Source organism: Cydia amplana, chromosome 4, assembly GCF_948474715.1.
Source record: "Cydia amplana chromosome 4, ilCydAmpl1.1, whole genome shotgun sequence".
Taxonomy (NCBI): Eukaryota; Metazoa; Arthropoda; class Insecta; order Lepidoptera; family Tortricidae; genus Cydia; species Cydia amplana.
This window is the reverse complement of record NC_086072.1, coordinates 17,091,422-17,110,535: the sequence shown is the minus strand read 5'-3', so window position 1 is coordinate 17,110,535 and position 19,114 is coordinate 17,091,422. Positions and strand designations below refer to the sequence as shown.

The window sequence follows — 19,114 nt, the reverse complement described above, 5'->3', positions numbered from 1 at the left end:
AACCCAGAGGGTAAACTAGGCCCGTTTAGGGATTAGTCCGGTTTCCTCACGATGTTTTCCTTCACCGAAAAGCGACTGGTAAATATCAAATGATATTTCGTACATAAGTTCCGAAAAACTCATTGGTACGAGCCGGGGTTCGAACCCGCGACCTCCGGATTGCAAGTCGCACGCTCTTACCGCTAGGCCACCAGCGCTTCATACAAAAGCAAAATGCCAGAGTCAAAACGTAGACCTTCGCTACGCTTCGGTCAATTATTGAGTAATCGGTTCAAAATTCACCCAAGTGCCACCTTTAGGCTTGAAAGTAAGGATGTAGTGCTGATCGATCTCGAAGGGGTATTTGGTTTTTGGTGAAGGTGTCAACCTGAAGTTGTCGAGGATCTTGATAATAGCTGCTTTTATGTGCAATGTGACAAGCCGAGCACCTGAAACAAGTGAATAAGGATAAGTGTGTCTGCGAGGTAAGTGTGGCTGGCTTTCGCATTGAAGCTGACAAATTGATTAGTGTTTATTGCGAGTTCATACATTTGCCACACAAGTATAACAAGTAGCAAATTAATCTGTAAATATGCCCCCAATGTGAAGGCTAGCCACACTTATCCCCCAACCACAATTACCCATTGTGACACCTTTCACCTTTCTATCCTAAAAATAATATTGATAAAATGTTTCCTGTGGCATCGTATATTTTGTTTCTCTCTTTTTTTAATCCATACTAATATTATAAATGCGAAAGTGTGTCTGTCTGTCTGTCTGTTACCTTTTCGCGCTTAAATCGCTGAACCGATTTAGTTGAAATTTGGTATGAAGATAGTTTGGGTCCCGGGGAAGGACATATGATACTTTTTATCTCAGAACTCACCCATGAAGGGGGTGAAAAGGGGGGTGGACATTTGTATGGGCCATCAATAACCGCTGAACCGATTTAGTTGAAATTTGGTATGGAGATAGTTTGAGTCCCGGGGACATAGGGTAGTTTTTATCCCAAAATCTCCCTTTAAGGGGGTGAAAAGGGGGGTGGAAGTTTGTATGGGGAATCGTTAAAAAGCAGATGGGGTAAAAATTAGCTACCCAAATTACTAACTCCACACAGACGAAGTCGCGGGAAAAAGCTAGTTGCATATAATGTGCCACTGTGGCAGTTTATTCAAATTTTGATTTATTCGGTGTAGAATTGTAGATATTTGTTTTATAGACCCGCAAGCGATTTTAATGATTTTATTCTTACGTTAATTAAATTGGTATCATAAAAAGATACATTTTTCATATTTGACTTACCTATGCACTTCTTCGGTCCATCACCAAACGGCATAAAAGCAAACCTCGGTCTCTTAGCCACCTCTTCTTCGGTAAACCTCTCAGGGTCAAACTTGTCCGGGTCCGGGTAATATTTGGGGTCTTTATGGATGGCCCCTGCTGGTATGACGATCGGTGTACCCTTGGTGATCTTGAAGGGTTCAGATCCTGGCATGGGTACGTAGCAGTCGCTGGTGCATTCTCTAGATAGGAAGAAGCTGAACAGCCGGAATGATTCTGCAAAGCGAAAATTGGGTTTAGAATTGAAATAATAGCAAAGGACAAGGAGAAGAGCCTCGACCACGCTCCGGGTCGTTCCTTGGGCCAAGGTTGTCCATCGCGTTTTAATATCATCTAGTCATGGCCATAAAATACTATTTAACCTTTTGGACGCCAATGACCGATATATACGCACCGCAGGTCCAACGCCAAAGACGTATTAATCGGCCATAGACCACAGAGCAACATAGACCTAGGTGTATATGCATAAAGTTCAATTTCAGTTTTGACACTTCGGTGACGTGGCGTCTGAGAGACAGCTTTTGTGTTTGACACGGCGTCGAAAAGGTAATCACATTCGCATAGTTCTTCACCAACTAAAGTAAACGCCAAAATTTATAGAATTTGACGTTTAAAATAACACTTGCACAGTCTGTGCTATCAAAATCGCTACCAACTTAGCTTGGTCTGACTATACGAAATATTATTCGGACTTCACCGACATAGCTATTTTTTACAATTGACCGTCATTCGCGTCGGGTTATTTGTGTCCTCCGTTTCAAACCAACATATTTAATGAATGAATGAAATGAATGAAATAAATTTATTCCAGAAATATTCCATATGTGATTAAAATATCTAAAATATTTAAAACTAATTACATAATAAATTATAATAATTATGATTAAATTTAAATGCTACTTAATGCACCTAGCTAAAATACTATCGGCGTTATTCATAAACGTCTGCTAAGTTAATCAGCTGATGATCGTCGTTTGTCCCTCTCTATGGCATAACGACGATCATCAACTGATTAATTTAGTAGCCGTTTATGAATAACGCCATATATATTATGACTACTTACTACAAAATAGCAATATAAAGGTAATTTAAACACGGGTCCGGGAGAACCGGGAAGTACCGGTTCCGGGTCTTCAGTACCGGTTCTTTTGACACTACAAAATTCCCGGGAATTCCCGGGAAATTAAGAACCGGGAATTCCCGGGAGCATGCCCTACTTCGAACATATAATAACAGAACTATCAATACGACAAATCAAGAAATTATTCAGCCAGAATTATTAATTCATTTAAAATATCGTTATCATATGTGAGTTTCTTATACCGTGTTTGAATTTGAATTAAAAGTAGTATTTTATTAATTACAAAATTGTCTCTATTTTTGCTTCTAGTTAGTATACAAATATGATATAACTAATTGTTCGTATAAAATTATTTATCGTACAAACATTTATGCCCTTAAAGTATCAAATTACGCAATTTTATATTGTCGGCATTGTCAAACCCATTGACTTTTTTTTAAATTTATTTTAATGTAGTGGTAAGCCGTAAAAGTATTACCATCAGCCTTAGATTGATAAAATATATTTATTTTCTTTATTAAACATGATATTTCATGCTAAGTAACAGAAAGCAGTTAAATATTGTACCGGAAATTTTAGTCCCGAAAATCCCGGGAGTACCGGGATTTTAATTTTGAAATCCCGGTTCTTTGCTTGGCTCTAAATCCCGGGAATTCCCGGTACTTTCGGTACCGGTATTTCCCGGGAGCAAACCCTAGCTCCCATACAACAAACGTGATTTTTGACCGAAGTTAAGCAACGTCGGGCGGGGCCAGTACTTGGATAGGTGACCGTTTTTAGGGTTCCGTAGCCAAATGGCAAAAAACGGAACCCTTATAGATTCGTCATGTCTGTCTGTCCGTCTGTCTGTCCGTCCGTATGTCACAGCCACTTTTCTCCGAAACTATAAGAACTATACTGTTGAAACTTGGTAAGTAGATGTATTCTGTAAACCGCATTAAGATTTTCACACAAAAATAGAAAAAAAGCAATAAATTTTTGGGGTTCCCCATACTTCGAACTGAAACTCAAAAATTTTTTTTTCATAAAACCCATACGTGTGGGGTATCTATGGATAGGTCTTCAAAAATGATATTGAGGTTTCTAATATCATTTTTTTCTAAACTAATAGTTTGCGCGAGAGACACTTCCAAAGTGGTAAAATGTGTGTCCCCCCCCCCTGTAACTTCTAAAATAAGAGAATGATAAAACTAAAAAAAATATATGATGTACATTACCATGTAAACTTCCACCGAAAATTGGTTTGAACGAGATCTAGTGAGTAGTTTTTTTTTAATGCGTCATAAATCGCCTAAATACGGAACCCTTCATGGGCGAGTCCGACTCGCACTTGGCCGCTTTTTTTTTGCTTGTTTTTCTCTATTTTTTGTTGATGGTACGGAACACTCCGTGCGCGAGTCCGACTCGCACTTGGCCGGTTTTTTTAGTCATTTAGTCATTTATTCAATATTGCATTGTCATGTACATAATAAGGTGTTACAATTTAAGAGGCCAGTTCATGACACCCTGTAAGGGCACACAATAGACTACTTATACTACGCTACTTATACTTGTACTTATATTTACAGTTATATAGGATTTTACTAAATGTTCATGCTTAAAAAATTGTTACAGTTTATGTCAAAAATATCAATAGGTATATAATGTTAATTTAATCTAGTTTCTAAATAAATATACCTACTAAACTACATAATAATTACATTTCATCTTCCAAGAAGTCATTAAGATTATAATAGCATTTGTTGATTAAAAAGTCCTTCAACTGCTTATTGAATAGCGCGTCTGAAGTTTGCAATTTAAGGTCGTCGCTGATTTTATTGTAAATTTTGATTGCCATCATGTTTGGGCTTGATTTGTGTAGCTTTAGTACAGAACTTATGGGTGGCGCCAGGTTATTCTTAAATCTACTTTCGAAACGTCGAGGACGGTCGGCCTTTATAGCCTATATCGTGTCCAATATCCATATTCTGAGCAAAGGCCTTCTCTGTTTTTCGCCACTCGTCACAACTTTTTACACGCTCCCGCCTGTCGCCACAAAATGTCCGGCCCAATCCCTGATAGGTATAAAGTCTGGTTACTGAAATATTACACAAATGTTTGGCGGGAAATTCAAAAAATCTTGGGCTGGTCACACTTTGTGTAGCAGGAATTATAGTTTAGATACTAGAAAATATTTTAGATTTTCTGTGCACACGTAAGGTACCTAAGGATATGAGTTAAAGTATACGTTGACCTGCACTCAAAGTCAGCTCACATAATTTCTACCACTATGTAAAGTACAGTCAATGATAAACACACTTTCTCACCATATACCATTGTAACAAGGCGAAAATTAAATGTAGTGTAAATAAGACCTAGCTTGATCATACCGTAATATTAATCCATCACCAAAAAAATTACATAAGTAGGTACTATGCCAAATATGCTAAATGCTAAGTATCAAAATATTTATAGAGCACTAACCTCCTAATTTGTTTACATTTGTATAGGACATTGCATTGCATTGTAAACATTGCAGTTTTTCGTCATACAACGCTACACGTCGACTTCGCACATTGTCGTAATTATTTACAAGCTTAAATAATAGTGTGCGGACCTCACTCAGTATAGACATTATTAATATTATTTAAAATAAACCCCTTATAAACCGCAAACAATTTGATTGAATGACATAAATTGACAACTGACTTTTAGCTTTTTTTTTAATCATAGACTATTGGTGATACAACAACGAAATAGCTGTCAACAATTTTTGGCTAGCCAGCCCTACATACATAATAGGTAGGTATTAGTCATCATGTCAAAATATAATTATTTCGTTCAGCATATTCATTAATACTCATTATCTACCGTTCGTAAGCAAACTGTCGCGCAGTTTGGCGAAAAAATATGTCTAATGTCAATTGCTGTGTATTTTTTATTAAGTAAAAAAAATGCAGTTCTTCATAAAATAACGTATAGGTACTTACAGTGTCATTCTATGGAACTTGCTAACTAAGTCACTAGTTACTAGTGACTAGTAAATTGACATTTATAGACAATTTTAATATGGCGGTTTGTTTACATAGTTAGAAAGTTCCATAGAATGACACTTTAATGTACACATGATGTTGCATATCCATGGGCGTCGGCGGTCGCTTACCATCAGGCGATTCGTCTGCCTCCAGTATCATAAAAAAACCTTTATAAAAGTGGTTAGGTATTTACTCATTTTTAACCGACTTCCAAATCTAAAAGGAGGAGGTTATATGTACTCGTTTACGTACTTATATCTTCTGTAGAAGGCTCACAGCATTACGGATCATATCATTTAAATTAGCATATTATGTGCACTAATACTCCTTGGCACGGTCTCTTTACGTAATGTTAATTCTACATTTGTATTCTAATGATACGTCCTACACTAAAAATATTCTGTATACAGTATTTGTAATGTAGGACGTACAATAGTAGCTGATGAAACAATGCGCCAAAGTATCTGCCACACTGGTACACTTTTCCAAATAGAGTAGGTACTTATACATATTCTACAGTTTGCATTATAAAATTTATAAAGTATCTGTCAAAGTCTAATTATTCTATGTAGGTACATAATAAGGAAATATCCAGTGAAATATCTCATTTTGCTAAGTTGTTTGCATTGAGTTATTATTAGTATAGAGAAGCCATGCCAAACAATGAAATTGTCGCAATCACAAACTGTTACATTTCATTCGTCAAACGTCGTAAGCGCCGTAAAATTCATGGCGCTTACGCGTTTAGGTCGCAAGATTCACACTCCACTTCTATGGTTTGATGTCAAAACAACATCAACTCGTCGTAACGCTAAATACTGGTTCTCTGTGCCGGTTCTATACGTTAGTAATAATACTTCAAATGGTTATTAGATGATCCTTTTGCCGCGTAATACGATCCGTTACTTCTGATCCTGATTTGAAATGAAAACTAATACCTACCTCCTTTAGTATCGTTTTCCTTCTGTGTAAGCAAAAGTTGAATAAGATCATTTCGCTTTTCACCGGTCGCCAATCTTTCCTTTACTACCTTACGCGTGATCGCGACCATCACGTCCGTGAGTTTTTGTGAAGCAAACCTGCAGAAAAAACAATATTCAGTTTATAAAATGGTTGGTTTTTATTATATAAAATCTGTTTGTACAGTATAGTTGCTGATATGTAGATATATGGTAAAAGGTTCAAAATATTCAAATAATAGTGCGTTGTGCAATTAGGAAAGCGACTTACCTCGCTGGGAAAAACTTATTTATAATCGGCATACGTTGAATAAATTGTTTGATATTCTCGAAAACTGTGGTCTCAAAATGTAACTCATTTGTTAACAAAGACAACAATGAGTCTTTATTCTCAAACGAATTATTTTCAATACCATAAAAGGCACTTCCTATGACATCTGTGGCATACAACATAGATAACTGTAATGAAAGAGAAAAAAAAAGCTAAGATAATTGCTTAAAAATGTAATGTCTTATTTTTAAAACGGTAGTTATAAATAAGTTTAATAGTACTTACCTAGTTTTCTTCCAAACGAGTATTAAGACATAACATAAAAAACGCAAAAAGATGCTTAATTATAGTTTACCTACTCTAAAAAAAAACACTACCATATAATACAAATGCCTCTGCTGTGACCTTTTATTTTTTCGTCGAGATTTCCGTAGAACATACAGTAAAATTGAGCTTATATTATACATAATATGGAAGTATATCTATCAAGCAAAATTTATTGAAATCTGACAAAAGCAAAATACAACAACAAAATAAAACTTTGCCTAACAACAATCTTACTTTGCGGGCTTCAAATTCGGCTGTTCCAACGCAGTTTTTCTTCACATATTTAACCATTTCGTCTCCCACCTTCAGTATACTGGGCAAATAGCCCTTCAGCTTGGCTAAACTCAAAGATGGGGTTACTTGAGCCCGAGCAGACTTCCATTCCTCGCCTTTGAGAACGAACGGGTGCGCAGCAGCTATTGGATCGGCGTTTTTGTCTACCTATAATTAAAAAAAAATACTTTGGTAAAAAAAGACACAAAAGGAAAGAAACAAAATAGTTATTTGTTTTACAAGGGGGCAAAGTTATGGCTCATATTGATACCCGAGCCACATTAATAGTACTATTAGGTACAGAAGATTCACTCTCTAACAAAACGCGCGGCTATGACCGCTACGTGGCGCAAACGCGAGCAGCAGGCGTTCGTTCCGTAGCGGTGCGACTACTATGCTAGACACCAAAATTGATATGGGCCACATGTACTTAGTAGTGACGCGACGAAATCGCGGAGTAGGCCACGCCTGCCCGAGCTAGCCAATCATTCCAAAACTCGTTTTAAGAGGTTCAAGATTTCAACGTTTGATACAAATTAAACCCATAATCATTAATAAGTAGTATGTTTCGAATAAAATCCTTTTGAAAGAAATTCCTCTAAAAACCTAAATCCAAAAGTGACGTTTTATTATTTCTTATAGTACGGCTCTTCTGAGGTGAACTTTTCGCTTCGAACCTTAATCTTTCCAACAAAGGCCATTGTGTCTATTATCGCAAAACCGCCTGCTCCTGACTTAGCACGTGCCAGTACAACATTCATATTGAAAAACAACCGGTATCGTCATAGTATTAAGGTTCAAATTTAATGTCACTGATATTCTAGATATTACGTTTTGGTAGTGTAGGATGATAGACCGCCCCGAAGCGATACGGCACTCATATTATTTTGATACTTAGTGTGGTGTTAAAAATGAAACACGGTTATTTATGATAAAGCGTTGTATATTTGTTATATAACAAAATCTAAGGTAACAATGTAAATATAAGATCCTTTCTTCTGACCGTTGACACGTGACGTTTTGTTAGAAAAGCTGTACGCTTCAAAGCTCCACGTTTGCCTTATCGGTGTTTTTATTGTCACTATACGTCGGCATCACATCAGAGGTGCTAATTTCACAGTATCGTTATTTTAAAGATAAGAAAAAATAACAATGCTTGCAGCTGCACCTTTGTCAATTATTACATTTACCACCGCAAGCTAATAATTTAAATAAAACAATATAATAAATAACCACATTTCATTTTTAACACCACACTAAGTATCAAAATAATATGAGCGCCGTATCGCTTCGGGGCGGTTTATCGTCCTACACTACCAAAACGTAATATCTAGAATATCAGTGACATTAAATTTGAACCTTAATACTATGACGATACCGGTTGTTTTTCAATATCAATGTTGTACTGGCACGTGCTAAGTCGGGAGCAGGCGGTTTTGCGATAATAGAGACAATGGCCTTTGTTTGAAAGATTAAGGTTCGAAGCGAAAAGTTCACCTCAGAAGAGCCGTACTATACCTACATAATACGGAAAGCTAATTAAGAGTCTTACCGTAAATCCATTGAAGTTGAAACTGGAAAATTCCGATATCAGAATCGTTTTGATGATATCCATGTCCTTTACCACCAATGCGGGGACGCACATCATATAGTACCCGATTAATGGTGCGTCAGGAAATTCTCTGCCATAAAAAGTAAGCATTATGCCTTGGGTACAAAAAGACGTAGCGTCGACGCTCGGAGCGCGCGTTTCATGGCCCTCGGATTAAGGATGATTCACGGTAGACCGGGCCGTGTCCGGGCCGGAACTTCCGGCGTTTCGCATCACGTGATCACCTGTCTTAGAAAAGTAAGCGCCGGAAGCTCCGGCCCGGACACGGCCCGGTCTAACGTGAGTCATCCTTAAAGGGGTCCACTGATTACCCGTCCGCCGGACGATATCGGCCTGTCAGTTAAAACAAAAAGTTGACAGTTCCGAACAACTGACAGGCCGATATCTTCCGGCGGACTGGTAATCAGTGGGCCCCTTTAGACTGCCTTTCCACTGAGGCGGAGATGAGAGAAGACATGAGGGAATCAACCAATAGCATTGGTTGTAATCCATAATATATCTCTTCTGCGCTCCGCTGGATTAATACAATAATTACAACCAATGATCCTATCCTGTACGTCTCCTCTCATCTCCGTTTATTGCTTGCTAGCTTTTGCCCGTGACTTCGTCTGCGCGGAGTTAGTAATTTGGGTAGTTTATTTTTCTCCAATCTGCTTTTTATCGATTACCCATACAAACTTTCACCTCCTTAAAGATTTCTGGGGTAAAAACTACCTATGTCCTTCCTCGGGACTCAAACTATCCCCATACCAAATTTCAACTAAATATCGGTTCAGCGGTTTAAGCGTGAAGAGGTAACAGACAGACGCAAATTAGGTAGTTCGCTCGCACTTATTGGTTCACATGAGATGCACTAACATGAAATAACATGATTAAAATCATAACAGATATTTATATTTGAATCGGCCTCCAGCTTTAACTACAAAATTGCTCCAACAAATATCAATTGAGCTTGGTACCTATCCTGTCATTGTCTAAAAAGTGACTTGCGATTTGTACACAGCACCATGTTCAGCTTACAATTTGATGTGAAAATGATGTTAATTTGTTATTCAACTGTGCGTCTCACTCGCGCCTGATTCAACATGTAGGTACCTACAAACGATTACGAGTGCATGAACTGCACGATTTGCACACACAAATTATAAAAACTGACATCATTTCCATATCAAAATATACGTTCGAATGAATCTCCAAGTTTGTTTACAAACAAACACAGTAATAGATATTCTTTACATGAGTAATGCAGGAAGGCGTAATATACAAACAAAAAATAATCAATAAACTTCCTAGTTTCTTATACTCTATCTATACCTATGTAAATAAATAAACTGTATTATTACGAGCTTGGATTACCGAGGTGCAAACATTATAAATAAATAAGTACATATTTCTTATTTAAGTCTATTTCATTGATTTCTGAAGAGCATTTTCGATAATTTTTACGGGCATAGAGAAAAGCATTGACAACCGAAAATTGTATCCCTGAAAATGTCACAGTATGGAATCATTTAACTTTTATAACTAATGTATAGAACCGGCATAGAGAACCAGCATTTTGCGCCATGAGTTGATGTTATTTTGACATCAAACCATAGAAACTGGGCGTGAATCTCTTATAAGTCAATGCATTGAATGAAGTAAATGCTAGAGTTAGACCAAGAAAAGTGTTATTTATACGCCATAATTTCATACAAGTTTTTACGTTTAAAATAACATCTGCACTGCGTGTGCTGTCATAATCTCTGCAGACTTTTCTTGGTCTAACTCTAACTGGTTTGGAACTTACTTGTACATAGCTTCATAAAATTCGATCAAATGTTTTTTCACCAGTATAAAGTGTCCAAAAAACCTTTCGTTTCCGGACGCTGTGGGTACTCCTTTTTTCTCCCAATGATCATATTTGAGGCTTTTAAACACATAATAGACAAGGGCAATCAACGCTAGTGCTATATATAGCCACATGTTTTGAAAGGGGTCTGCGTAGTTTGATGTCGCAGTGTATACTGAGCAATACTGAGTCCTCTGCTTCTACTACATATGTAATATGTACTCTAGTTTTATTTGTAACGATTTATAGTTTTAAATTTGTTTGTTTTCGTATACAACGTTATATTATCTCATTATTTAACCCTGAACTGCTCTAATCTTGTGTCTGTTTCCCAATCGTTGAACTTAATTAGTAATTGACACACGATAAACAAACAAGACGGGCTGTAAACAAGACTTTACGATCAAGTGTGAATAAAATTGAATTAATTAACACGATTTCGTAATTCCTGTACCGCCCGTGGCGCACACAATGTTTTTAATCACAGTTGTAAGGAAAAAAAGAGAAAAACTTAAACTTCTTCCTAATAATTTCGGTTGTACATTACAGCACTAGGTCGAAATTTTGTTACGGACCGCATCGTGTGTGTGCAACAACACCTTTTACAAGCAAGTGTGTCAATCATGTTTTACCTCTTACACTAAAAAGCTTGTTAAAAAATCACTACACTTTGGACGATCCCACTAAATTATAAGAGTGTGCAATTGTGCATTCACGTCCCTCCCAGGTGCAGCCAATTTGTATACAAATTAGAGTCTTCACCACTTTCACCAAGTTCTAAATCAGAATTAATTCCCGTTTCGGCAAGTAGGCTTCAGCCCTAGACACCCTAGGCGCATAATTAGCTGCCTCGTCTGGGAGGGTGCGTTAAGACAGGAATACAACGTGCCAATTGAATTAAAACTCAATTGGATTAAAACTCAATCGTGTTTTGATTGGATTAAGAACGTCTTTGGTTGTCTGCTTGTGCGTATGATGGAGTAATAGGGATGAATATGAATGGGATTGATTTGACATTAGAAGATTATTTACTAAGGTACCATCAACATCATATAGTTAAACTCTTATCGGTGGAGTAATTTCCTCACCCTATGTTCTGCTCACGGAATAGGTACTATTACTAGTTCTGTGGTTCTACTTCTCCTTGATAGCCTGATACGACGGGTGCATTACATTCTTTATAATTACTTTTTATATATTATAGTTTGATATACCGTTATTTCGAATAACGTAATGAATGGCATACTACCGTAATAGCTAATTAACGGTACACATAATGTTATTGTTGGTATAATGGTCATAAGGTATATTTACACTTCGTCTAATATACATGGCCATAATTATAACATACTCTAAAGCATATTATTTGTTATAACAAGTGATGTCGCATAATATTTGTGTGGCATAATAGTTGCATGACATAAATGGGTTAGGTTAGGTTGGAACTGCGACTCCACACAAACAAATAACTACCTAGTAAAAGGAGGGTTAGGTTAGGTTAAAACTTAGACCCTCCGTAAAATGAAATACCTAGCAAAAAAGTGGTTTAGGTTAGGTTTGAACTGCGGCCCCCGCAGAATCGAAAACCATGAAAAAATTGGTTAGGTTAGGTTAGAACTGTGACCGCCATAGAATAAAATATGTAGCAAAAGAAGTAATATGTAAATTTTTATGTTATTATTAAATTATATATGACAAAAAAATATACAATATATGTATTTATACTTGGTAAAATTGTATAAAGTATTACGTTATACAAAAATATAATATAACAAATGTCATTATAGCACATGTGTATATGTTATTTAAAAATTATATTACAATAGGCATTATCTCAATGACAGTTTAGATGAAATCACAATATAACAAAGGAAATGTATAATAAAAATTACATTATAACATATAATAATATATCAAATGGCGTTATAACAAATGTATGATAGTTTTTTTATAATTATATTAAGCATACACCCTGATACGACACTACTTTGAATTTTTCCTCCTAGGTTTTTCACTTTGCTTCAACTTTTGAAAAATTCGTCGTGTTGTAAGTATCAACCCATCTTTGTTCTTCTATTATCTAAGGTTCTCAACAAAATTTTCTTCTACTAATAACTAAGGTATACTAAAGTAGAAAACTTTCGCAATGTTTACCTATTCTTTTACCTCTCCAAAAACAATAATGAAAACAAAATTAAAGGAAGAAAAACATAAAAAAAACACTTATTTTGGATTTGTTGTAACCTATTTTAAAACGGTTGAAGATATAAACCTCAAACTTAACTACCTACTACTTACAGTACACAGATTGAGACAGTAGTGTCTGTGCGGAAAGATAAGAGTGGTGGAATGTATGGGGCCCAATACATTCCACGACTCTTCTCTTTCCGAATAGACTCTATTAGAAATTGTCTCAGTACGCGCAAGATGGTTATTCACTACATCAAAATTCCATTTTCAATTCGCTGTCCAAGCATCACCACGGATTCGAAATTGCCAGTTCGCACATGTGTACTCCGCCCACGGAACGCGTACGTTCACGCTCCTCTGGACACGTTAATTGAAACTGGATTGGAGGTGACAGTGTAGAACGGGCTTTACAATTTTTTTTTTCACACTGAAAAGGGCTTTGATTGTATGTAGTTCTGATCTTCTTTTGTTAATGTTTTCAGCGCTCTGTGATGCTGATTGCGTAGGTATTGTTTACAAGTCAGGCAGTTTAATGCCGTGTTATGGTTCATAGTTTGCAAGCATATTATTACCTTCTTTTAGTGCTAGGTTGACCTAACTTGTTACGGATGGGTTAGGTAATTATTAAGATCCGAAATAGGAAAAAAGTAACAGAAACAAAACGATTTTAGAAAAGAGTTAAATACTCGCCAGAAGATCAGCGCCGCCTCTCGGGTCAGCATTATGCTGAGGCGAGCCCATTTCGTGGTAAACAATTATGAATTTCTAACCTTTATCATGTTACTTTTGTATGTTTAACTAGTTTATCGCGAAAAATAAATGATTTATGATTCTACCTATAATTGGCAGTTCTTACTTGTTTAAAGGCAGGCAGTTCTAACTTATTAACATTTTCAATCGTCCTTTATTTTTAAATCCATTTGGTTATGTGTAAACATATTGACAAAATATAGCTGGTCAAGCAGATCTTGTCAGTAAAAAACGGCGCGAAATTCAAATTTTCTATGGTACGATATCCCTTCGCGCCTACATTTTTAAATTTGCCGCCTTTTTCTACTGACAAGATCTGCTTGACCAGCTATATTATGTTACTTTAGTATAACTGTATGTACAAAATGTACCTATTTACCAAATATCCCGTACAAATAGGACTACATTCAGTAAAGCTTAAATATGAAATCGAAATCGCACTTGGTATTTCTCTAATGCTGCTAGAGAAAGTCCTATAACTGAAATAATATATTTTCTCAGATGCAACGGGGAGGGTGTTGCGAATCTACTAGCCAACATTTAATTAACCGAACCACACAAGCGTAAAGGCCTCGTGTGCAAACAGGCTGTGCTCATGGAGATACGGAATTGACCCCCACATGGGCTGAAAGAGAATATACCAATGTATAATTATTCTGTATGTTTAGGTACCTACATACAGTCAGCAGCAGAAGTTGCTAAGCGGGCGAAGAGTTCAAAATTACCTTGATTCTCTTATTCTCTTAACAATAAAGTCGCGTCAAGATCATTTTGAACACCTCGCCCGCTTAGCAACTATTGCTGCTGACTGTACAACTCGTTACTGAAAAAGACCTTAGTGCGACCGGAAACTACGTTAGTATCACAGGCAAGACATCCTCTAGACAGAGCATAGTAACGTTACCGCCTCTGCTACTTATACAGTAGTTTTACTCCATCTTCGAGTCAATCCCGTGCCGTGATTGGTCCGTGTCTTTGAACGGACCAATCACGGCACGGGATTCGCTCACCTCGTCCCCCCGCACCCCCGTATTTTTGGCAGCATCGGTTTCATGAAATAATTGCTCTAAACTCCGTCTAGAGGATTCCTAGTCTATGGTTAGTATTAACATAATCTCGGGGTATAGCCAAGATGACAATCGTTGATAGAAATCTGTCATCCGGATACATTTTTTCTATTCGTTTGTCATCTTGGCTATTATGGTGCTCCCACATTGTGCATTGGCTGATATGTGTTATATAACATAGTGTAACAGGGACAACATACTTGGCACCGAATTGAAACGTATATTTAGTTGCTAGCGCATATAAAACTAAACGGGATAATACTTTATTTTATATTTACTTTTTTTAACATATTTTTTTAGTTTTATTAAAGTACGATATAATGTAATGAGAAAGTATGGAAATAAGAAGAAGTTTAAGATTTTAATCCGCCTAAAACCACGGAGACCGCCTACCATTTGGTCTGCGGTAAGTTTTTATTTTCTTCAAACATGGAAGCCTTTTTATTAAAATCGCTGACTAATTTTTACCATGATACTAATTCAACTTTACATTTTAACATCAAAATGATTTCATTTAGTTCTCATTCGCCCGTGAGTCTCGCTCACGCCAATACATTATCGGACGTATACGCGAAATTCGAAAAGACATCATTTAAATATCAAAATGCTCATTCGAATTGACCTCCGTGACTTTAAATTCCATAAATTTTACACTATCTACACTGCCCCTTTGAAATATAGCCTGAAGTATGAAAACTACGTGAAACTGAGTAATTGTGTTATACCATGCTCGAAAACGAAAGTAATGACGTTACGGGGCTTTTAGCCGGGGACCGCCCTGATTATATTATACTCGGGTGGATTTGTTTACGGACATTTTAAACTGCTTTTGGCAACCTGTTAAACAGACGATTCTATTCGACATGTGCGTAAAGACATATCTAACGATTTTTTGAATGATACATGTACCTATATTTGAGATAATATAAGGGAAACGACGAATCGCCTGATGATAAGGAACCACTGTCGCCTATAGACACCTGCAAGACAAGATGGGTTGCAAGTGCGTTGATGGCCTTTAAGATGGGAGTAGGTAAGCTCTTTTCTTGTAGATACGTCGTATCGCTCCGGATACCGCACAGATTAAAGGACTTGTTTTATAAATATATTTATAAATGAAAGAAAAAATTAAGACGAACCGAAAAATAACATAAGTATAAGAATATTTATTTAAAAGAAAAAACCTCATTAAAATAAAGTCAATTGTCCTGTGGCTCCACACTAGGCTATGCCTGTTACATCATAAAGTAAGTATAGTATAGAGTAGTCTGCCCATACAAGCCTCGCTTAGTTCCACAAAAATTCAAGAGATGTCACTCAGAGCACCATTGGGCCTAAATATATATTTGTGTTATTTCAAATGTTGCCAATTTTTAAATTAACATGTATAGTTCTAATTTATTTAGCATATTATAACAAAAACCTTTTAAAACATCCATTTACACATAGTAAATCGACGCAGAAAAAAATAAATAAATAATGGCAAGAACTATTCTAAGCGCCATCTATCGCATTACTAGACAGTTAGTTTCTTGCCGTTGTAACATACCATAACACACTAAATAGCTCGATTGTTTGAGAAAGACTATCAATAGATGTCACTGTAGTAAATCCTCATCATAGACTAGGAATCCTCTAGACGGAGTTTAGAGGTTTAGAGCAATTATTTCATGAAACCGATGCTGCCAAAAATACGGGGGTGCGGGGGGACGAGGTGAGCGAATCCCGTGCCGTGATTGGTCCGTTCAAAGACACGGACCAATCATGGCACCGGATTGACTCGAAGATGGAGTATAACTACCGTATAAAGCTTTGGATTCCTCCGAAAACGGTGCCGTCATATAGCGGCCGCAAAAGACGGCCGTCTTTACGGTGGCGACATGGCGACACACCGTCATCCACCAAGGTCAAAGCGGCAAATTTGAAAAATGTAGGCGCGATGGGATAACGTCCCATAGAAAATTTGAATTTCGCGCCTTTTCCTACTGACAAGATTTGCTTGATCATCTATAATTTACTTGGAGGATGAAATATAATCAGGAGAATGGTAAAGCTTACCACATGAGCTTACATATTGCATTGAAGATATTGTTCGCCGACTTGCAGCTCCAAGTGACATCCACTGCAGATCATGCTGTCATTGAGGTTCATGACTCTAAGAGCAACCACAATGTCTACCAGGACAACAGAAGCGAGGCGAAGTGCTTCGGCAGAGCGACGGCGTACGCGTAGCAGTGCGGCGTAGCACTGTGACGTAGCAGACGCGGCGTAGCAGACGCGCCGTAGCAGACGCGGCGTAGCGTAGTAGTAGATTGTAAGGAGAAACCCACACTCACGAATAAAGCGTGTTGTAGTTGCGCGAAGTACCAGGGCGACAGAAGCGTGTAGTAGATTGCAGCACACGGCGAGGCGCGCGTAGCACACATACGAAGCGCCGTGCGGTTACTACGCGTATATTTATGCGCTCCTATTTATACGCGCGGATTAAAATGTTGATTTTATTTGAATAATCCAGAATTAAATTTAATAGAATTTAGCGCGAAGACTTGGGTAGGTCTACACCGTGCGGCGGTCCGGGGGGAAGGGGGAATATTTATACTAATTATAACAGAAAAAGTTTATTAAAACAAACATCAAATGCTTTTGTGTAATAATTTCAGGTTTGATAGGTACGGGTTTTGCCATGGGAGAAGTTGAAAAGGAACGTTATGAAAACATATCTTTGTATGTATAGGTACTAAGATAGTACAAATCATGTACAAATCTGTTGCTTAAATATTTTTAAAGCACGACGCGACGTTGCCAAACTGCTATGAGTTACTGCGAAGCGAGTCCAGTTTAACTCGACAACGTCGCATCGTATTGTTACAATAGGGTATTTTCGTACTAGTCAAATCAGTTACTTATAAGAATTGAGCATGAATTGAGGTATTTTATCTCTTTAGGATCGAAAGAGCTCGAGAATTTGAGTACAAATAACACAAAAGTGGCAAAAAAGATCACAATATAAAAAATGGCAAAAATAGTAGTTTTCGATATAAGTGCGAGAAGTATGTCATTTTGCACGAGTACCGAGCTTTCGATTTTTCCGGTAATATACTGAGGGGCTACCGCCAAAACCGAAATTCGCAAATTGCGGGGATCTTTCTCTTTTACTCCAATGCAGGCGTAATTAGAGTGACAGAGAAAAATGCCCGCAATTTGCGAAATTCGATTTTCGCGGTTATAGCCCTGTCACTTACAACGGATGCCTTTGCTTTGATATCTGGTGGCGTTAAATTAACTCCAAAATCGTCTGAATCACTCATTTTTATTTAATAACTTATGCTTTCGTGGCAATTACTTACAAACATAAATCACTTAAATGTTGAATAAAAAAGGCGGGAAGGGAATAAAAAAGTTTTACTTAATTGAAGAGAAATTGTATTATTAAAATTAAAAAAAATAATTTTCAGAACATGTAATTATACTTGGTCAACCAGATCTTGACAGTAGAAAAAGGCGGCAAATTTGAAAAATGTAGGCGCGAAGGGATATCGACCCATAGAAAATTTGAATTTCGCGCCTTTTTTTACTGACAAGATTTGGTTGACCAGCTATATATAAAAAAACATGAATCTTTTTTTATTTCTTTATATTGATAAAGACATAAGAAAAATCGCCGGGCCGAACTGGCAAAAAACTGCTCAGGACCGAGAAAAATGGCTAGCTTTGGAAGAGGCCTTCACCTAAGGGGTTCCTGCTTATAGACTAAGTAACTAAAATACTAACAACCAAATAAATTAAAAACTAATATCTAACTAACCAAACATACATTCATATAACATATTTGTAGCAGGAAATAAAAGGCTTTTTATTTTATTTTTATTTTATTTTATTTTATTTATTATATTGATATATATCTAATTAATTACATTTAATTTAAGTGTAGTGTACGAATGTCAGCTTCATTCAGTCGCGCGTTGTTCAAGTAATACTGTTGGGTCTCGAATAATACTCCTTTATGCCCAATCGCGCGTTGTTCAGGTGGGTCATTTATAAGCGGGTCTCGCATAATACTCATTTATTTAAAAAGTATCAATCAGATTACTTTTTTGCAGTAGTGTAAAAAAATCAAACTTTACGCACGATTTGCAGCTACAAAAACTAAACTTTTTGAGCAATTGTATTTAAAAAATATAAAGAAACGCTCAAGTACCAGTAGCATGGTGGCATATAGACGGACTTACGCCAGTGTGTCTAATCCTTTTGCCATGCACCAATGGTAGCATCCGCAAAATTATTATGACAGGTATTTATTTTCAGACGGTTTAAATAGTTTCGGCAAGACTTATGATGTAGCATTCGTATAATATATAAATATTATCATCACCACAGTATCGTTTTCCGAAATTACTTTATGGTTATACCGTTTGGCTA

General features: G+C 36.9%; 1 protein-coding gene across 1 annotated transcript; it reads right to left on the bottom strand.

Annotated features, from left to right (window-relative positions):
- Nucleotides 1-255: 255 nt before the first annotated feature.
- On the bottom strand, nt 256-10,845 carry LOC134647538 (cytochrome P450 6j1-like). Its single transcript, XM_063501890.1, has 7 exons — nt 10,647-10,845; nt 8,798-8,927; nt 7,207-7,413; nt 6,646-6,833; nt 6,354-6,494; nt 1,282-1,604; nt 256-428 (listed from the first exon to the last, which is right to left on the bottom strand). Exons 1-7 carry the CDS (start codon nt 10,820-10,822, stop codon nt 256-258), a joined length of 1,338 nt encoding a protein of 445 aa, XP_063357960.1. The 5' UTR covers nt 10,823-10,845.
- Between the last annotated feature and the right edge of the window lie 8,269 nt (nt 10,846-19,114).

Bases quoted from the DNA above. Each gene is read 5' to 3' on its own strand.
- LOC134647538 (XM_063501890.1), bottom strand. From the start codon at position 10,822: ATGTGGCTATATATAGCACTAGCGTTGATTGCCCTTGTCTATTATGTG. The intron at 1,605-6,353 runs GTATTAGTTTTC...AACGACCCGGAG, and splicing joins AACGATACTAAAGGAGGTAG to CGTGGTCGAGGCTCTTCTCC. The intron at 429-1,281 runs GTAAGTCAAATA...CACTTGTTTCAG, and splicing joins TGGACCGAAGAAGTGCATAG to GTGCTCGGCTTGTCACATTG.